This window comes from Rhamphochromis sp. 'chilingali', assembly GCF_963969265.1.
Source record: "Rhamphochromis sp. 'chilingali' genome assembly, chromosome: 5".
In the NCBI taxonomy this organism is placed as follows: Eukaryota; Metazoa; Chordata; class Actinopteri; order Cichliformes; family Cichlidae; genus Rhamphochromis; species Rhamphochromis sp. 'chilingali'.
Window position 1 is genome coordinate 18,176,767 of NC_137932.1, and position 12,357 is coordinate 18,189,123.

General features: G+C 38.8%; 2 protein-coding genes across 3 annotated transcripts in view; one reads left to right on the top strand and one right to left on the bottom strand.

The window, feature by feature from the left end:
* The window catches only part of hadhaa (hydroxyacyl-CoA dehydrogenase trifunctional multienzyme complex subunit alpha a), a gene marked incomplete at its 5' end in the record, with an annotated part of 10,472 nt that extends 7,597 nt beyond the window's left edge, over nucleotides 1–2,875 (bottom strand). Inside the window, 9 exon segments of the mRNA XM_080883418.1 lie at nucleotides 1–90; nucleotides 255–357; nucleotides 529–648; nucleotides 726–857; nucleotides 859–865; nucleotides 1,065–1,195; nucleotides 1,318–1,388; nucleotides 2,157–2,198; nucleotides 2,767–2,875. The exon segment at nucleotides 1–90 is cut by the window's left edge and continues 13 nt beyond it. Coding sequence (XP_080739544.1) covers nucleotides 1–90; nucleotides 255–357; nucleotides 529–648; nucleotides 726–857; nucleotides 859–865; nucleotides 1,065–1,195; nucleotides 1,318–1,388; nucleotides 2,157–2,198; nucleotides 2,767–2,875 — 805 coding nt within the window.
* Nucleotides 2,876–3,143: 268 nt separating this feature from the next.
* On the top strand, nucleotides 3,144–10,564 carry hadhb (hydroxyacyl-CoA dehydrogenase trifunctional multienzyme complex subunit beta). 2 transcript variants are annotated; one of them, XM_080882024.1, is made up of 16 exons: nucleotides 3,144–3,227; nucleotides 4,436–4,510; nucleotides 4,696–4,737; nucleotides 4,936–5,032; nucleotides 5,189–5,233; nucleotides 5,810–5,909; nucleotides 6,076–6,163; nucleotides 6,654–6,841; nucleotides 6,948–7,128; nucleotides 7,506–7,627; nucleotides 8,385–8,464; nucleotides 8,559–8,606; nucleotides 8,728–8,815; nucleotides 9,082–9,156; nucleotides 9,790–9,954; nucleotides 10,121–10,564. In XM_080882024.1, exons 2-16 carry the CDS (start codon nucleotides 4,444–4,446, stop codon nucleotides 10,154–10,156), a joined length of 1,422 nt encoding a protein of 473 aa, XP_080738150.1. In that variant the 5' UTR covers nucleotides 3,144–3,227; nucleotides 4,436–4,443; the 3' UTR covers nucleotides 10,157–10,564. The 2 variants fall into 2 exon arrangements, with proteins under 2 accessions (XP_080738150.1, XP_080738151.1); XM_080882025.1 differs by having other exon boundaries at nucleotides 3,162–3,227; nucleotides 4,418–4,510.
* Nucleotides 10,565–12,357: the final 1,793 nt, after the last annotated feature.

Consider the following 12,357-nt stretch of genomic DNA (forward strand, 5'->3'; position numbering starts at 1 on the left):
TCTTTTTGTTGGCCAAGTCATTGGCAACACCCACTGCAACTTCCTCAAGGTATTCCATCGTTCGTTCCTCTGGAGACTTCAGACCAGGACCTGAAATATAAATATAAAAGAAGCACAGAGAAAAATGAAACATGTCACTAATTGAAGGCTCAGTCTTGAGCTGCTAAAAAGTTTAATTCCCCACCACCCTCTCCCTTAAGATTACAACAGAAAAACGGTACATTCATTGAAGAAATGCCACATGTATAACATACCCAGAGGGTCCACAAGCTGGTCCACTAGACCCATCTTCTTGGCTTCGTCTGCTGTGATGTTCTTGCCTGACAGCAGCATATCAAAAGCTCCCAGGAGACCCACCTAAACATGTGCAACAAGCAGAATTGAAGACAGTGAGCTGGTATTGGCCCAAGTGAGAGTCTTGACCTTATTATACTCCTGTGTACTGCAGTAGCCACTAGCACAAGACTGCAGCAATGCTTTCAAGACTTTCACTGAGGAACTGATTAATATGAGTGTGTGCATTTATACCATTTTAGGTAGTCTCTGAGTGCCACCTGCTCCCGGCAGCAGTCCCAACATGACCTCCGGAGTCCCCAGGACTGTTTCTTTACTCTTCGTGGCAATTCTGTAGTGGCAGGCTGTTGCAAGCTACAGAAAAGTTACAAAACTGAGAGTTACTGCCCATTTTTTAAGCCAAATTGGCATTTTGACACAAACTGTTGTACCTCAAGGCCTCGACTCACGCATGAGCCATGGATAGCGGCGACAATGGGGACACGAGACTGCTCAATTCTCCTAAACAACTTCTGAGCTTCCTCACAGAGACTGGCGACCTCCTCACTAGTTGTACAGGACTGAAAGCATACTGAGAGCAAAGAAAAGAAAAAAAATCAAGATAAATTACTCACTTTTCAATTAAGCATATTAAATTTGATCCATTTGACTTTTTTCGTAAAATACGTCCTGGTTTATTTGCACTTTTACACTTACAAAACAAACAAAACAAAAAGCAACACAGAATACACCACACACATCAGAGACTGTGAAAGCCCTCAAAAGCCTACTTGCTATCTGCTCCAGCAAGGAAACAGCCGGGTTTGCCTGAAATGAGGACAACACTTTTTGAAGATCTATAAAGCCAGATGTCTCCCAACACGTCAGCCAACTCATGCAACTGCAGAGACTGTTTGTTCACCTACACACACAAAACAACAAAATTATGTCATTTCAAGAGTGAAACATGTAGTCAGAACTGTTACAAACTTAATCTCTCTCTAAGACGTGTACTGTTTCATATCCACAAACAGACGCACACACCTTCGATGCTGGGTCATTGAATCGTATAACAGCCACATCGTCCTTGTACTCGAAGCTGATATGTTTATGAGCTAAAAAAGAGAAAACAGCAATTAAAGAATGAGATAGATTACAATAATATTTTTTTGTATAAGCAGATATTTTACTCAAAAAAAAAGTGAGAATTTTGTAACGCTTAAGTTTCTTTTTTTTTTTATAAAACTTTACTTCCCTTTACAACTTTTAATCTGTTTTATTAGATTTAGGCAATTCCATGCATACAGTTTCATGTTCTTAAGCACTGAATTTAAACTTTATTTTGAAGTATTATCTAAATTAACTGCCCAAATAATTACTGAGAGACACTTTGATATGACCTCTGAGGAATGGGACTTGCTTGTAGAAAGACTTTGGTTTAACACTCCAGCCTTGTTTTGCTTGTACTGTGCATGCATATGCTAATGAAACAGAATGGAGCAACATTGTTACCAATAGTTTCACATTATTCTCGTAAACTATAATGAGCAGTAACAAGTCAAGCTATAACAAGATAGGAAAGAAAGTACAATGCAGATTTTAAAGATAAATGTTTGCAGAACAGCTGTGCAAAAACCTGTTTTGCTAATCTTTAACAAGAACTAAAGTATGCAAACAGTTCATCTAAATGAGTCAACACTATATGAATATTACTTTTGTTTAAGATAGCACATGGATGTTGGGGGAACACAGACCACACTAAATTAATACAGCTGAACCTTTACTAAAGAATCGTTGGTTCTTTAGTAAACCACCGATTTGTGATGGATGTGAGTGTACTCTTGGGTATTTGGTGCACCGATCATCATCAAAACCCTCTTTACCTGCCAAATGTGATGATACAGAGAAAATCCATCTGGCATGACCTAAGAGCAGAAAGAGGCAATAAGAATTTTGAGTGCTCCTGAATAAAAAGGAGAGGCCCTTGACTTTCCTCTAGGACAAGTTTCCCCTAACATAAGGAAAAGAACAAGTTAATACAATTCTGCTAAAGTTAGTCGTGACTGAGCAGAAAGACAGAAATTAAGACAGTAACTTAGTATTGCAGCCCTGTATGCTGTTATCACCAAAAAACTAAAAACTCTAACATTAAACCTTTTACTACAACAGACAGTAAACACAGGCGTTACTAACGTCAGTGCAGAAGATCTAATTATATGCCAGCTTTTAATAATTAATGTAATTAAAAATGTTTTACCCACAGTTCCATTTGAAAAATATCTCCCTTTACAACGTTTTTTTTAAACCACTTGAGTAATTTTTCAAGAAAAAAAAAGCAAATTCTGAGTTATTATATTTTCAGTTATCCACTAACAGCTTGAGGTCAAATGCTACCATCGAGTACAAATTCGACAAAGAGTAAATTAAAACGACAAAAATTAAATTAAAGTACCTTCAACAACAACAACAAAAGATGAGTGATTTTAAATATACCTGACAATAAAGGGTGTTTGCCTGTTGCAAACTTGGAGAAAACACCTGCTGCACGAGTGACTGCCATTTCCACCTGAAGCGTTAGTAAAGCGTCAACCGCAACATACATACAAGTGCAATCAACAAAATCTATTACGATGACTGACCGGTGAGGGCGCAAGAGTACCGTTTAATATAGGCCGCCGGTGGGGCTTGAAAAGTGTCTTAGTTTAAAAGATTAATATTTCAAGTCATTATTTTTTAGTTTTAGAGAAGGACCTAGTTGTGATGCAGGTTATAATGAATGTGAACAGCAGTGTAATTTAGTAATATTAATGTGTGCTTTATTGTTTTGCTTCAGGCACACCGTTGGTCGGCTTAGTCACTGGGTGGGTCCTTTAAAGCAGTTTTTGTAGTCCTGGTGGGTCTGGCCGGTCATTAGACAGGGAAGCAGTGTGCTGGGATATAAACCATAAAAACAGGTGAGCTTAAACGTATCTGGTGAGGTTAGAAAGTTAAAAGCTGTTATACGGGTTCTGCAAACTGATTTTTTTCATCTCAAACACAGCGGCAGGAATTTTTGCTGATTAAATTTTAGCTCACAAGTAGCTAGCTAGTTGAGCTAGTCTTGCATGCAGCTTCCAGCTAAATCGCTGTTTTTATTTTAGATTTCGTCGATACTATAAGGTTATATTTTGTTGCTTTATTTGGACTTATATAATTTGTCGATACGCAGTCAGTATTAGTCTTGTGATTCTGCACATAGGGCTCTGTCATTCTCCAGGAGAGAAATCTAGGTGAAGGGTCAAAGCTAGGGTAGAGGGGGTTGGGCAGGGTGACCGTTGTTGTATGACAAATTAAAGGAAAGTAGTAAACTCCTGAGCCCCAAAATTAGTGGAAGTGGTGGTTCTTATGTGCTATAAGGTGCATTTATTAGTTTTTTTTTTTTTTTTGGCATAGTTTGGATCGACTTATGCTCTGAGAAGGAACAGTGACCGAAATCAAGAGGTCATGAGTTCTGACTGATCACCTTTATTCACCTACCTTTTCAGGATGACAGTGCCCCTATCCATAGAGTTTCCGGGGGTAACTGAATGTTTTCATAATTGTGAAAATGATCAGCAGTGCTCTCTGCCAAATATATTTTGGAAGAATGTGTGCATCCTTTCCTATAACCTTCCACAGATTAGCAGAGTCAAAGTCTAGGCACATTGAAACGGTTTTGGTGATGCTTGGTGATTCAGTAATTTTTCAGTTTTATTCATTGAACCACATAATAAAATATAAAAATCCCTGTATACTGAAAAAAGATTAAAAAAAAAAAAAAAGAATTGATAGGAGCAAATTCTAAAGAGGTGTTGTTTAAGATATATGGCAAAGTGATTTTAGTCAAACAAAACCAGGACTCAGACATGAAAGTAGAACGGAGTATGATCTGAGAGGTTGTGGTTGTGTAACACTCCTGCCCATGCAATAAGGCTACAATATAATAGTAATAAATATATCCTCCATGGATTGTGTGGTTTCAGGAATATATATTTTTTTAAGTCGTTGTGAATTCACACAAAAAAAGTAAGGAATTCTAAGAAAAACACAAAGAAGTCCTAAAATATCCAAGTTAATTTAAAATGTTTTGAATCTGAAATGTTAAACATTTCCATAAACTTTGCAGTAACATTTCTTGCCACAGAGAACAGAATGGCTTCCATGTTGATGAACCCAATTCGGAGCTGCTCAGTCAGCTCTTCCTGGGCAGTGCGATTTGGTAAGTTGTCATTTGTTCCCATAACAGTTTAATATATTTCAAATATCCATAAGTAATTAAGGAAATACATGACTAAGAGTCAGAAATTAAAGATGCAGTACAGCTGCTTCCAGTTCAATATTAGCATTTAAAATCTGGTACTTTTAGGTTTATAATGATAATTTCTTTATTTTTCTTTGTCTAAGGTGCACGATCTCTCAGTACAACAGCCCAGCTTCAGTCTCAAGGTAAGTTTTTTACTATAATGATAATTTTTATCCAGATTATGGCTATGTGTATTATAGATTTTTTTTGAAAGCAGAATGGTAACCAAAGCCTTTAATCGCTGATTTATTTGCCTGGACATAATATGTATAAACCTACTTCCCCTAGCAGATGCTGAGATGCCCTTGCTGTAAGTCTTATTTTTAATTATTTTCTTTCAGTTCAAACAAAGAGCAAGAAGACGCTGGCTCGACCTGGTGTAAAGAACATAGTGCTGGTGGAAGGAGTTCGAACCCCTTTCCTGTTGTCTGGAACCACGTATGTCTCGGCTCTTTTCTTTGTGTTCTCACTTTACGTTTATTGTATTGTGCTACACGGAGTACTGAACACTTAAAAAACAGTCAAGAACATTTTGTAGTGGAAAATAATTTGTGGCTTAAACAAAAGAAAAAACTTTTTGGTTGGTCTCTACAGGTATGCTGACCTAATGCCACATGACCTGGCCAGAGCAGCTCTGCAGTAAGTCTATGGTTGCATTGTTTTTCTGATGACTGTCTGTTGAGACCAGCAAAGTCAATGTCAAATGTTTATCTGCAAATTAAATAATAGTTTGCAGATCCAGTTTTGAACTTGTTCTAACTGAATCAGAGGTTTAAATGGGTAAATGCTTGCAGGGTTTTTTGCTCCACAAAGAAACCCTGCAAAAATAATTGTATATTTGGACACTTTTTAGACAAGGCTACCATGATTTGAATGAATGATTTTTAAAAACTACTTTTCATTTATATGTTGTACTGTGTCACTCTGAACTGCTGATGATCTGTTAAAATATCTCTTAGACTCTTCTAGTCATTATGAAGCAGTAAACATTGTAAGCTTTAAAAGTAATGTGAGGGCAAAGTGCAATGGAGCTGAATGAAGTATATCAGTTTACACTAGAAAGAGATGAAGGAAGGCCAGAACAATGATCTGACAGATCATTGTACAAGGTCTTTATGAACAAATATTTATGTTTGTCCCTCGTTAGCAAAAAAAATAAAATTACTCATTCTGTGTGTTTGTTTATATCTTCTTCTTTTTTTTTCTTTTATATAGGGGCCTGCTAAAACGGACAGGTATACCAAAAGATGCTGTAGACTACATCATATATGGAACAGTCATTCAAGAGGTTAAAACCAGCAACGTAGCAAGAGAGGTATGCACACATAAGCACTCTCCCATACACATATCACATATTGTAAATGTTAACTTTAACTTTGTTATTGCGTACTAAAATATAATTGTGGTGCATTTATTATCTGTAAATGCATAATACAATTACATTTGTGTATAATGTGGCTCTATGTTTACTTTGATTTCAGGCAGCACTGGGTGCAGGCTTCTCTGACAAAATCCCAGCTCACACAGTCACCATGGCCTGCATCTCCTCCAACCAGGCAATGACCTCAAGTATGTCCGGAAAAGAAGCCTCTTCACTGAGACTCTGTATAATTTGTTCTAAATATCATTATTATTATTATTATTATTATTGATATTCAGTGTAGTCCTGCATTGCAGTTGCAAAACAGTTGTGTACACTGCAACAGTGATAAACTGCTATATGCGCTTTTTAGTTGTTTACAGCTCCTATGGGCAAGGAGCAAGATGAATAAAATTTAATCCTAAATGAAAAAAGGCATCCGGTCTTAATGTTTAAGCATCAAAATAAACTGTCATACACCAACATTTGGCAGGTTGGAGGTGAAGTCTGTAAAAAGGACAGGGGGAGTAGTATACTGATCAGATGTGTCCTCTTGTGTTAAACCAAATCACATTCATTATATTAGGAAAAGTAGGTAAAGCCTATGGATCTTGACCTATTGCAATTCTTTGATTTTACTTTCGGTTTTTAATGGTTGTTTTAATCTTTAATCTTCATCTTCTTTATCCATCTCTCCAGGCGTTGGTCTGATTGCTGCCGGTCAGTGTGATGCTGTTGTAGCAGGCGGAGTGGAATTCATGTCAGACGTTCCCATTCGTCACAGCCGTAAGATGAGGAAAACCATGTTGTCCCTAAACAAGGCAAAGACACTCGGCCAGAGGCTCAGTCTGATTGGCAGCATCCGGCTTGCACACCTCTCCCCGGAGGTATATATGATTTAACAACTTTCAGTTTTAGTTGATTTCAGAGTGGCTTACTTCTGTTCACACCATATAGTATTTAACCCTCAAATTGTCCGTTGTGCCGTACTAGCTTCCTGCTGTTGCGGAGTTCTCCACAGCAGAAACAATGGGCCACAGTGCTGATCGTCTGGCTGCTGCATTTGGGGTCTCCAGAGTGGAGCAGGATGAGTTTGCACTGCGATCACACACACTGGCTAAAAAAGCCCAGGACGAAGGGCTGCTGCAGGATGTCATCTCCTTTAAAGTGCCAGGTAAACCCAGCTTTACTGTAGATTATGTTATACATTGACTCATTTAGAATATATAAAGACTTCATATTGGCTTTGAGAAATTTTGAATTATACATTTTGATTTTTTGTTATGTTTTTTGCATGATATGGACTAATTCTATCTGAAATAAATATAATTAATAATTAGCAGAAGCTAAAATAATCTGACTGCGCTTGGACATCTATCACTTTTGAAAAAATCGCTTTCAGTCAATTTGGAAAGTAGAGTTAGGGTTCAAATTGAAAATATTAGTTATTATCGAACAAAATATAAGAGGAATGGGCTAGACTTTAGGCTTTCCTCTTTTTAAAAAAAAAAAAAAAATGTTTACAATAGAGTGGCATTCATGTCTCCTCAGGTCGTGATATTGTGTCAAAGGACAACGGCATACGGCCATCATCCATGGATCAAATGGCCAAACTAAAGCCTGCCTTCGTTAAACCTCATGGAACAGTCACTGCTGCGAACTCTTCTTTCCTGGTAAAGACACAGAAACGGCGCTAATTGTTTCTTTTGTGTATCTGGGTTAAAGATATGTTTGGTTTTGACAAAATCTTATTCTTTATTAGGAAATAACTTAAAAATCTTTAATCAGGTGCACCCACACTTTATTCAGGAAATTCATTAAAAAACAATCATTACATATACTTTGTGTGAATGAAGCAGCTTCTTCTGCAAGTTCCTCATCCTGTGGTTGAACACCAATTCCACCATCCTAGCAGCTGGCGATAGTAGTCCTTATGCTCTGCAGACTCTTTCATCTCAGTTGAGCAAACACCTGAACCAGTTCTCCACTTGGTGCAAGTTCTGATTAGAGTGGTCCGCCAGCTCACATTGGACCCTCAGATCATAAAGGGGACTAACATCACCAGCTGCAGTCCATCATGGTGGAGAAACTCTGGAGACTGCCACAAAAGACCTAACTGCACAGATGATGAGGATGAGCAGGCACAGCTCTCATTGGTTAGCAGTCATCAAACTTCAAAATAAAAGCGAAGGGATTGTCCAACTCTGTCATTTTGTCTGATAAAAAATGGGGAACAAAATAGATTTTTTTTAAGTTTCCTATAACTTGACTTAGGTTGCCCAAAGTCAATATTATATATATGGGAAACCCTTTTATCCTAAACCCTCTTGTTCACTTGTGTCACCATGCTCAAACTAGTTCTTCCAAATTTTCAGTTTTGGAAACTGTTCTTGGATCATGAAGTTGAGATTCTTGTTTGTGTGTCCTCAGACCGATGGTGCCTCTGCTGTGCTTGTCATGTCTGAAGAGAAAGCTTTGGCTATGGGTTACAAGCCTAAAGCCTACCTCAGGTATCTAAACCCTGTCTTCTTGGTAGATTAACAATAACTTCTATAATAATGCTAGATTGCACAATATGCTTATTTAAATATTTTATCCTGGCAGAGACTTTGTCTATGTGTCTCAGGACCCCAAAGATCAGCTGCTTTTGGGGTGAGTTACTACTTCTTACTCAGTAGATTTGATTAGATGGTGGTTTCTTAATTGTCTTGAGGACTATTAAAAAACAGAAGACTTATTCTACCTCCATGCTTTCTCTGTTTGATTATTTTAGGCCAACGTACGCTACACCTAAAGTCCTGGAACGTGCCGGCTTGTCCATGAGTGATATTGACGTCTTTGAGTTTCACGAGGCATTCGCAGTAAGTTATTACAATATATTTCAGGGGGGGAAAAGTATGTGAGTCTATGTGATCCATCAATATTCTGTCCGTCTCCACCAACATTTTTGTGTTTGCCTCTAATCGAGTTTCAGCATGTTGTCATGTACAGTATAAATGTTGTCCACATGCAGGAGTAAAATTTGACATGTCTGCTTCATACTCAACACAGTTGGATCAATACATATCAATTTCCAGGCTGGTTTCCATGGTAACTCGGTGGATATATATTTGTGTGTGTTTTTCAGGGTCAGATCATGGCAAATTTGAAGGCTATGGACTCGGATTGGTTTGCTCAGACGTACATAGGCAGGAAATCGAAGGTAAAGATGGCCGTTGGTCATCTGTTTGCTTTTTCTCAAAAACTAGATCCATGCAGCTCACCTTGATGCTTGCAGCACACTGCAAAACATGAACAGCCACAAAGAATTGAATATGCTTGGATAACAATTATTTTTACACAATCGCATCAAGTATTGTAATGCCTTTCTCACTTTAACTGGGGTCATATAAAAGTTCATCTGAAAGCAGGGAGCTGCCTGATGATTTAGCTTCTTGGGAAAACTGCCAGTGTTATAAGGCTTCTGATCAAGCTGTCATAGACCGATTATTAAGTTATGGGCTTCTCTTACCTAGCTTGGTTAGCGCACTGCATCCAAAGTTAGCAATCTTAATACAGCCTTGAAACATTTTAAAAGGGGAGCTGAAACGACCACTGAAGGAGCTGGAGTTTTTGGCACTGTGGCCCTTCCTTTATTTTATAGCCCCAAAGATTGCAGATTGGTGGATATGTGGATAATGTCTGGGCCTTCATTTTTTGTTAACAGCATCAACAATTTTTTCTGTTGAGGTCAAGTGGACATCCTCAGCTGAAATCCATTCACCTGAGCTGATGTCCTGTTGAGTTTTCACTGGTGTTTACATCACTCATGACCTGATGGTCGCTGTGTGTGCAGGTTGGGACTCCTGCCATGGAGAAGTTCAATCTGTGGGGCGGTTCTCTGTCTTTGGGTCACCCATTCGGTGCCACTGGCTGCAGACTGGCAACCACAGTAGCAAACAGACTGAAGAAGGAGGGAGGACAGTATGGGCTCATAGCAGCCTGTGCTGCTGGAGGACAGGTAACACACTCTGATTTTACATTTTGAAATTCAAAACTCCCAAAGTGATAAGATTTGTTGTGACTGAGAGATTAACATTTAATAGACCTCAGAGTAATATATTTGTATTAAGACTAACATAGTCGCTATTTTGTAGTGTAATTTCTTCTTTTCTTGTCTATTCCAGGGTCATGCCATGGTGATCGAGGCTTACCCCCAGTAACACAGTTAAAAACCATTGGACAGACAACTACACATACATTCTCTCTCTCACTCACACACACACACACGTACACACACACACATCGATAAAAGAGAGTGTACATATGGCCACCACTTTGCCTGTATGGGAGAACAGTCAGATACAGTATGAGTGTCTCTGAAGGATCTCTTGTAAATGTAACTTTGCTTAGGGGCTTTTGAATTTAAGCAGATTGTCGATGAGGAATGTTTTTTTTTTTTGTTTTGTGGACTCGAGCAGTGTCTCGAGAGCATTATCAGCGAGTCCAACATAACATAACAAAGTTTTAGCTCTAAGAAGAGCAACAGTGAGCCTAATGTAATGTTTCTAATACGCTGTAATAATTTTTTTTCTCACTGACTGTTGGAATTAAACGGTGTGTTAATTACACTGGGACTCATTTCTGTTGTTCCTGCTTAACTTTTGTACTAAATGCATCTGATTTTGGCTAGCGGTAAGAAACAAGTTGTAACTAGTAATAGAATAGAAAACTGTGGATCTGATCAATTTCTAATGGCCAGCAGCTGGCAAATCCTCTGGTTGTTTTTCATAGTTTCAGGTTGAATTTAATCAAACAGGAAGTCCATTAAAGGTCAGAGAGGATGATTGTCCAGAGATACTGGCATTTTTATAATGTGTGTGGTGAGAAAGGATGATGCTAAAAGTGCATTTTTGTTTAAACACAAATATAGCTTATGTGTTCTGAGCATTAAGGCTGGGAGCGCAATGCTCAGGATGGGAAAGTGACTGAAAAATGTCATTTTCATTGTATAAGCATTTAATATTTTGTAACAAGAATGTATGTATCACAGAATGTATCAGTTTTGAAGAAACAGTTGAGTTGAACTCTGCAATATAGGTACAGATGCAAACAGAAAATGAAACAGTCTATCTTTTAATCATGTAGAATTTCATATATTAACAACATTGGTCTTTGTTCCTAACATTTTGTCTCCCTTCTTGGTGAGATTTGCATTTTTTCTGCTGATAGAAGGCCTCGATGCACGGACAACAACTTCAAGCAATGTGTTGATGATCTATGTTTTATTCAGCAGGGACTGAAACTGTTGTGAGGAGGGGAAAAAGATCAATGTATAGAAAGCTTTGTGCTGCAGATAACAGAATTTGGGTAGAGGGGGTGCAGAGTCTACTCTTAAAGTCTTAACAGCTTCCTAAATTTGCATTGCCAAATTTCTTTCTTTTCTTTTCTTTTTTTTTTATTTATTTGCATTTGCATCCCGGCCTTGTTCCAAGATGTGTCAGCAGTAGACTGTCTTCGGATGCAGCTGCACTTAATTGATGGTGAATAATGCTGTCTGCTTCTGACGAGACGACTGATGTTAATGAGGAGCTAAAGAGGGATTGCTCAGGCTTCCTGGTGATTTAAAACAACATGAATATGGAAAATTGGGAATATGACTGGCAGGTGACTTAAAAAGTTCAGGTTGCAGTGGTATCATCCTGATATTCGGATGTTCAAATTGTGGGGAAAAGCTGAACTTTTATTGTTTGTCTAATTGACAGCGGGATGGGTAAATGTATAACAACACATTGCCTCGTTTCTGCCTTGTGTGTGTGTGTGTGTGTGTGTGTGTGTGTGTGTGTGTGTGTGTGTGTGTGTGTGTGTGTGTGTGTGTGTGTGTGTGTGTGTGTGTGTGTGTGTGCGAGCGATCCCCTCAGCGCTCACCGGGGACTGTGCTCAATACACACACCTCTCAGGTTGGGGGCTTGTTAACATAACTTCAGTCAGACATTTCCGTTTAAAATGTATTTAAAGATTTAATTCTTCCAGTTTAAGGAATCCTTGACTCTGAGCGGGAGGAGCTGATTAATGCAGCCGAGCCTGTCACAAGGGCTACAGGCAGAGGGAATAAAACCAATGTTTTATTGCCAAGGCAAAACGGAGCTCAAATGTAAATAGCAGGGAGATAGACAGAGAGGGGTTTTGTGTTTATAGAGCTTCAAAACCGCCTCAACCCTGCGAGACACCGGAGACACGCAGACACTCACCGATATAGCGGGCCGCCTCCCTGCCACAGCAGGGCTTTGATCAGACGGAACCTTTTATGGAGAATGACTGGCGAATGCACCCGCTGCTGTCACTACAAATCTACCTCACGGAGCGCGCGGGGAAGCGGGGAGGGTGTGTGTGGGGATGGATGGATGGAGGGTGCGGGGAGAAA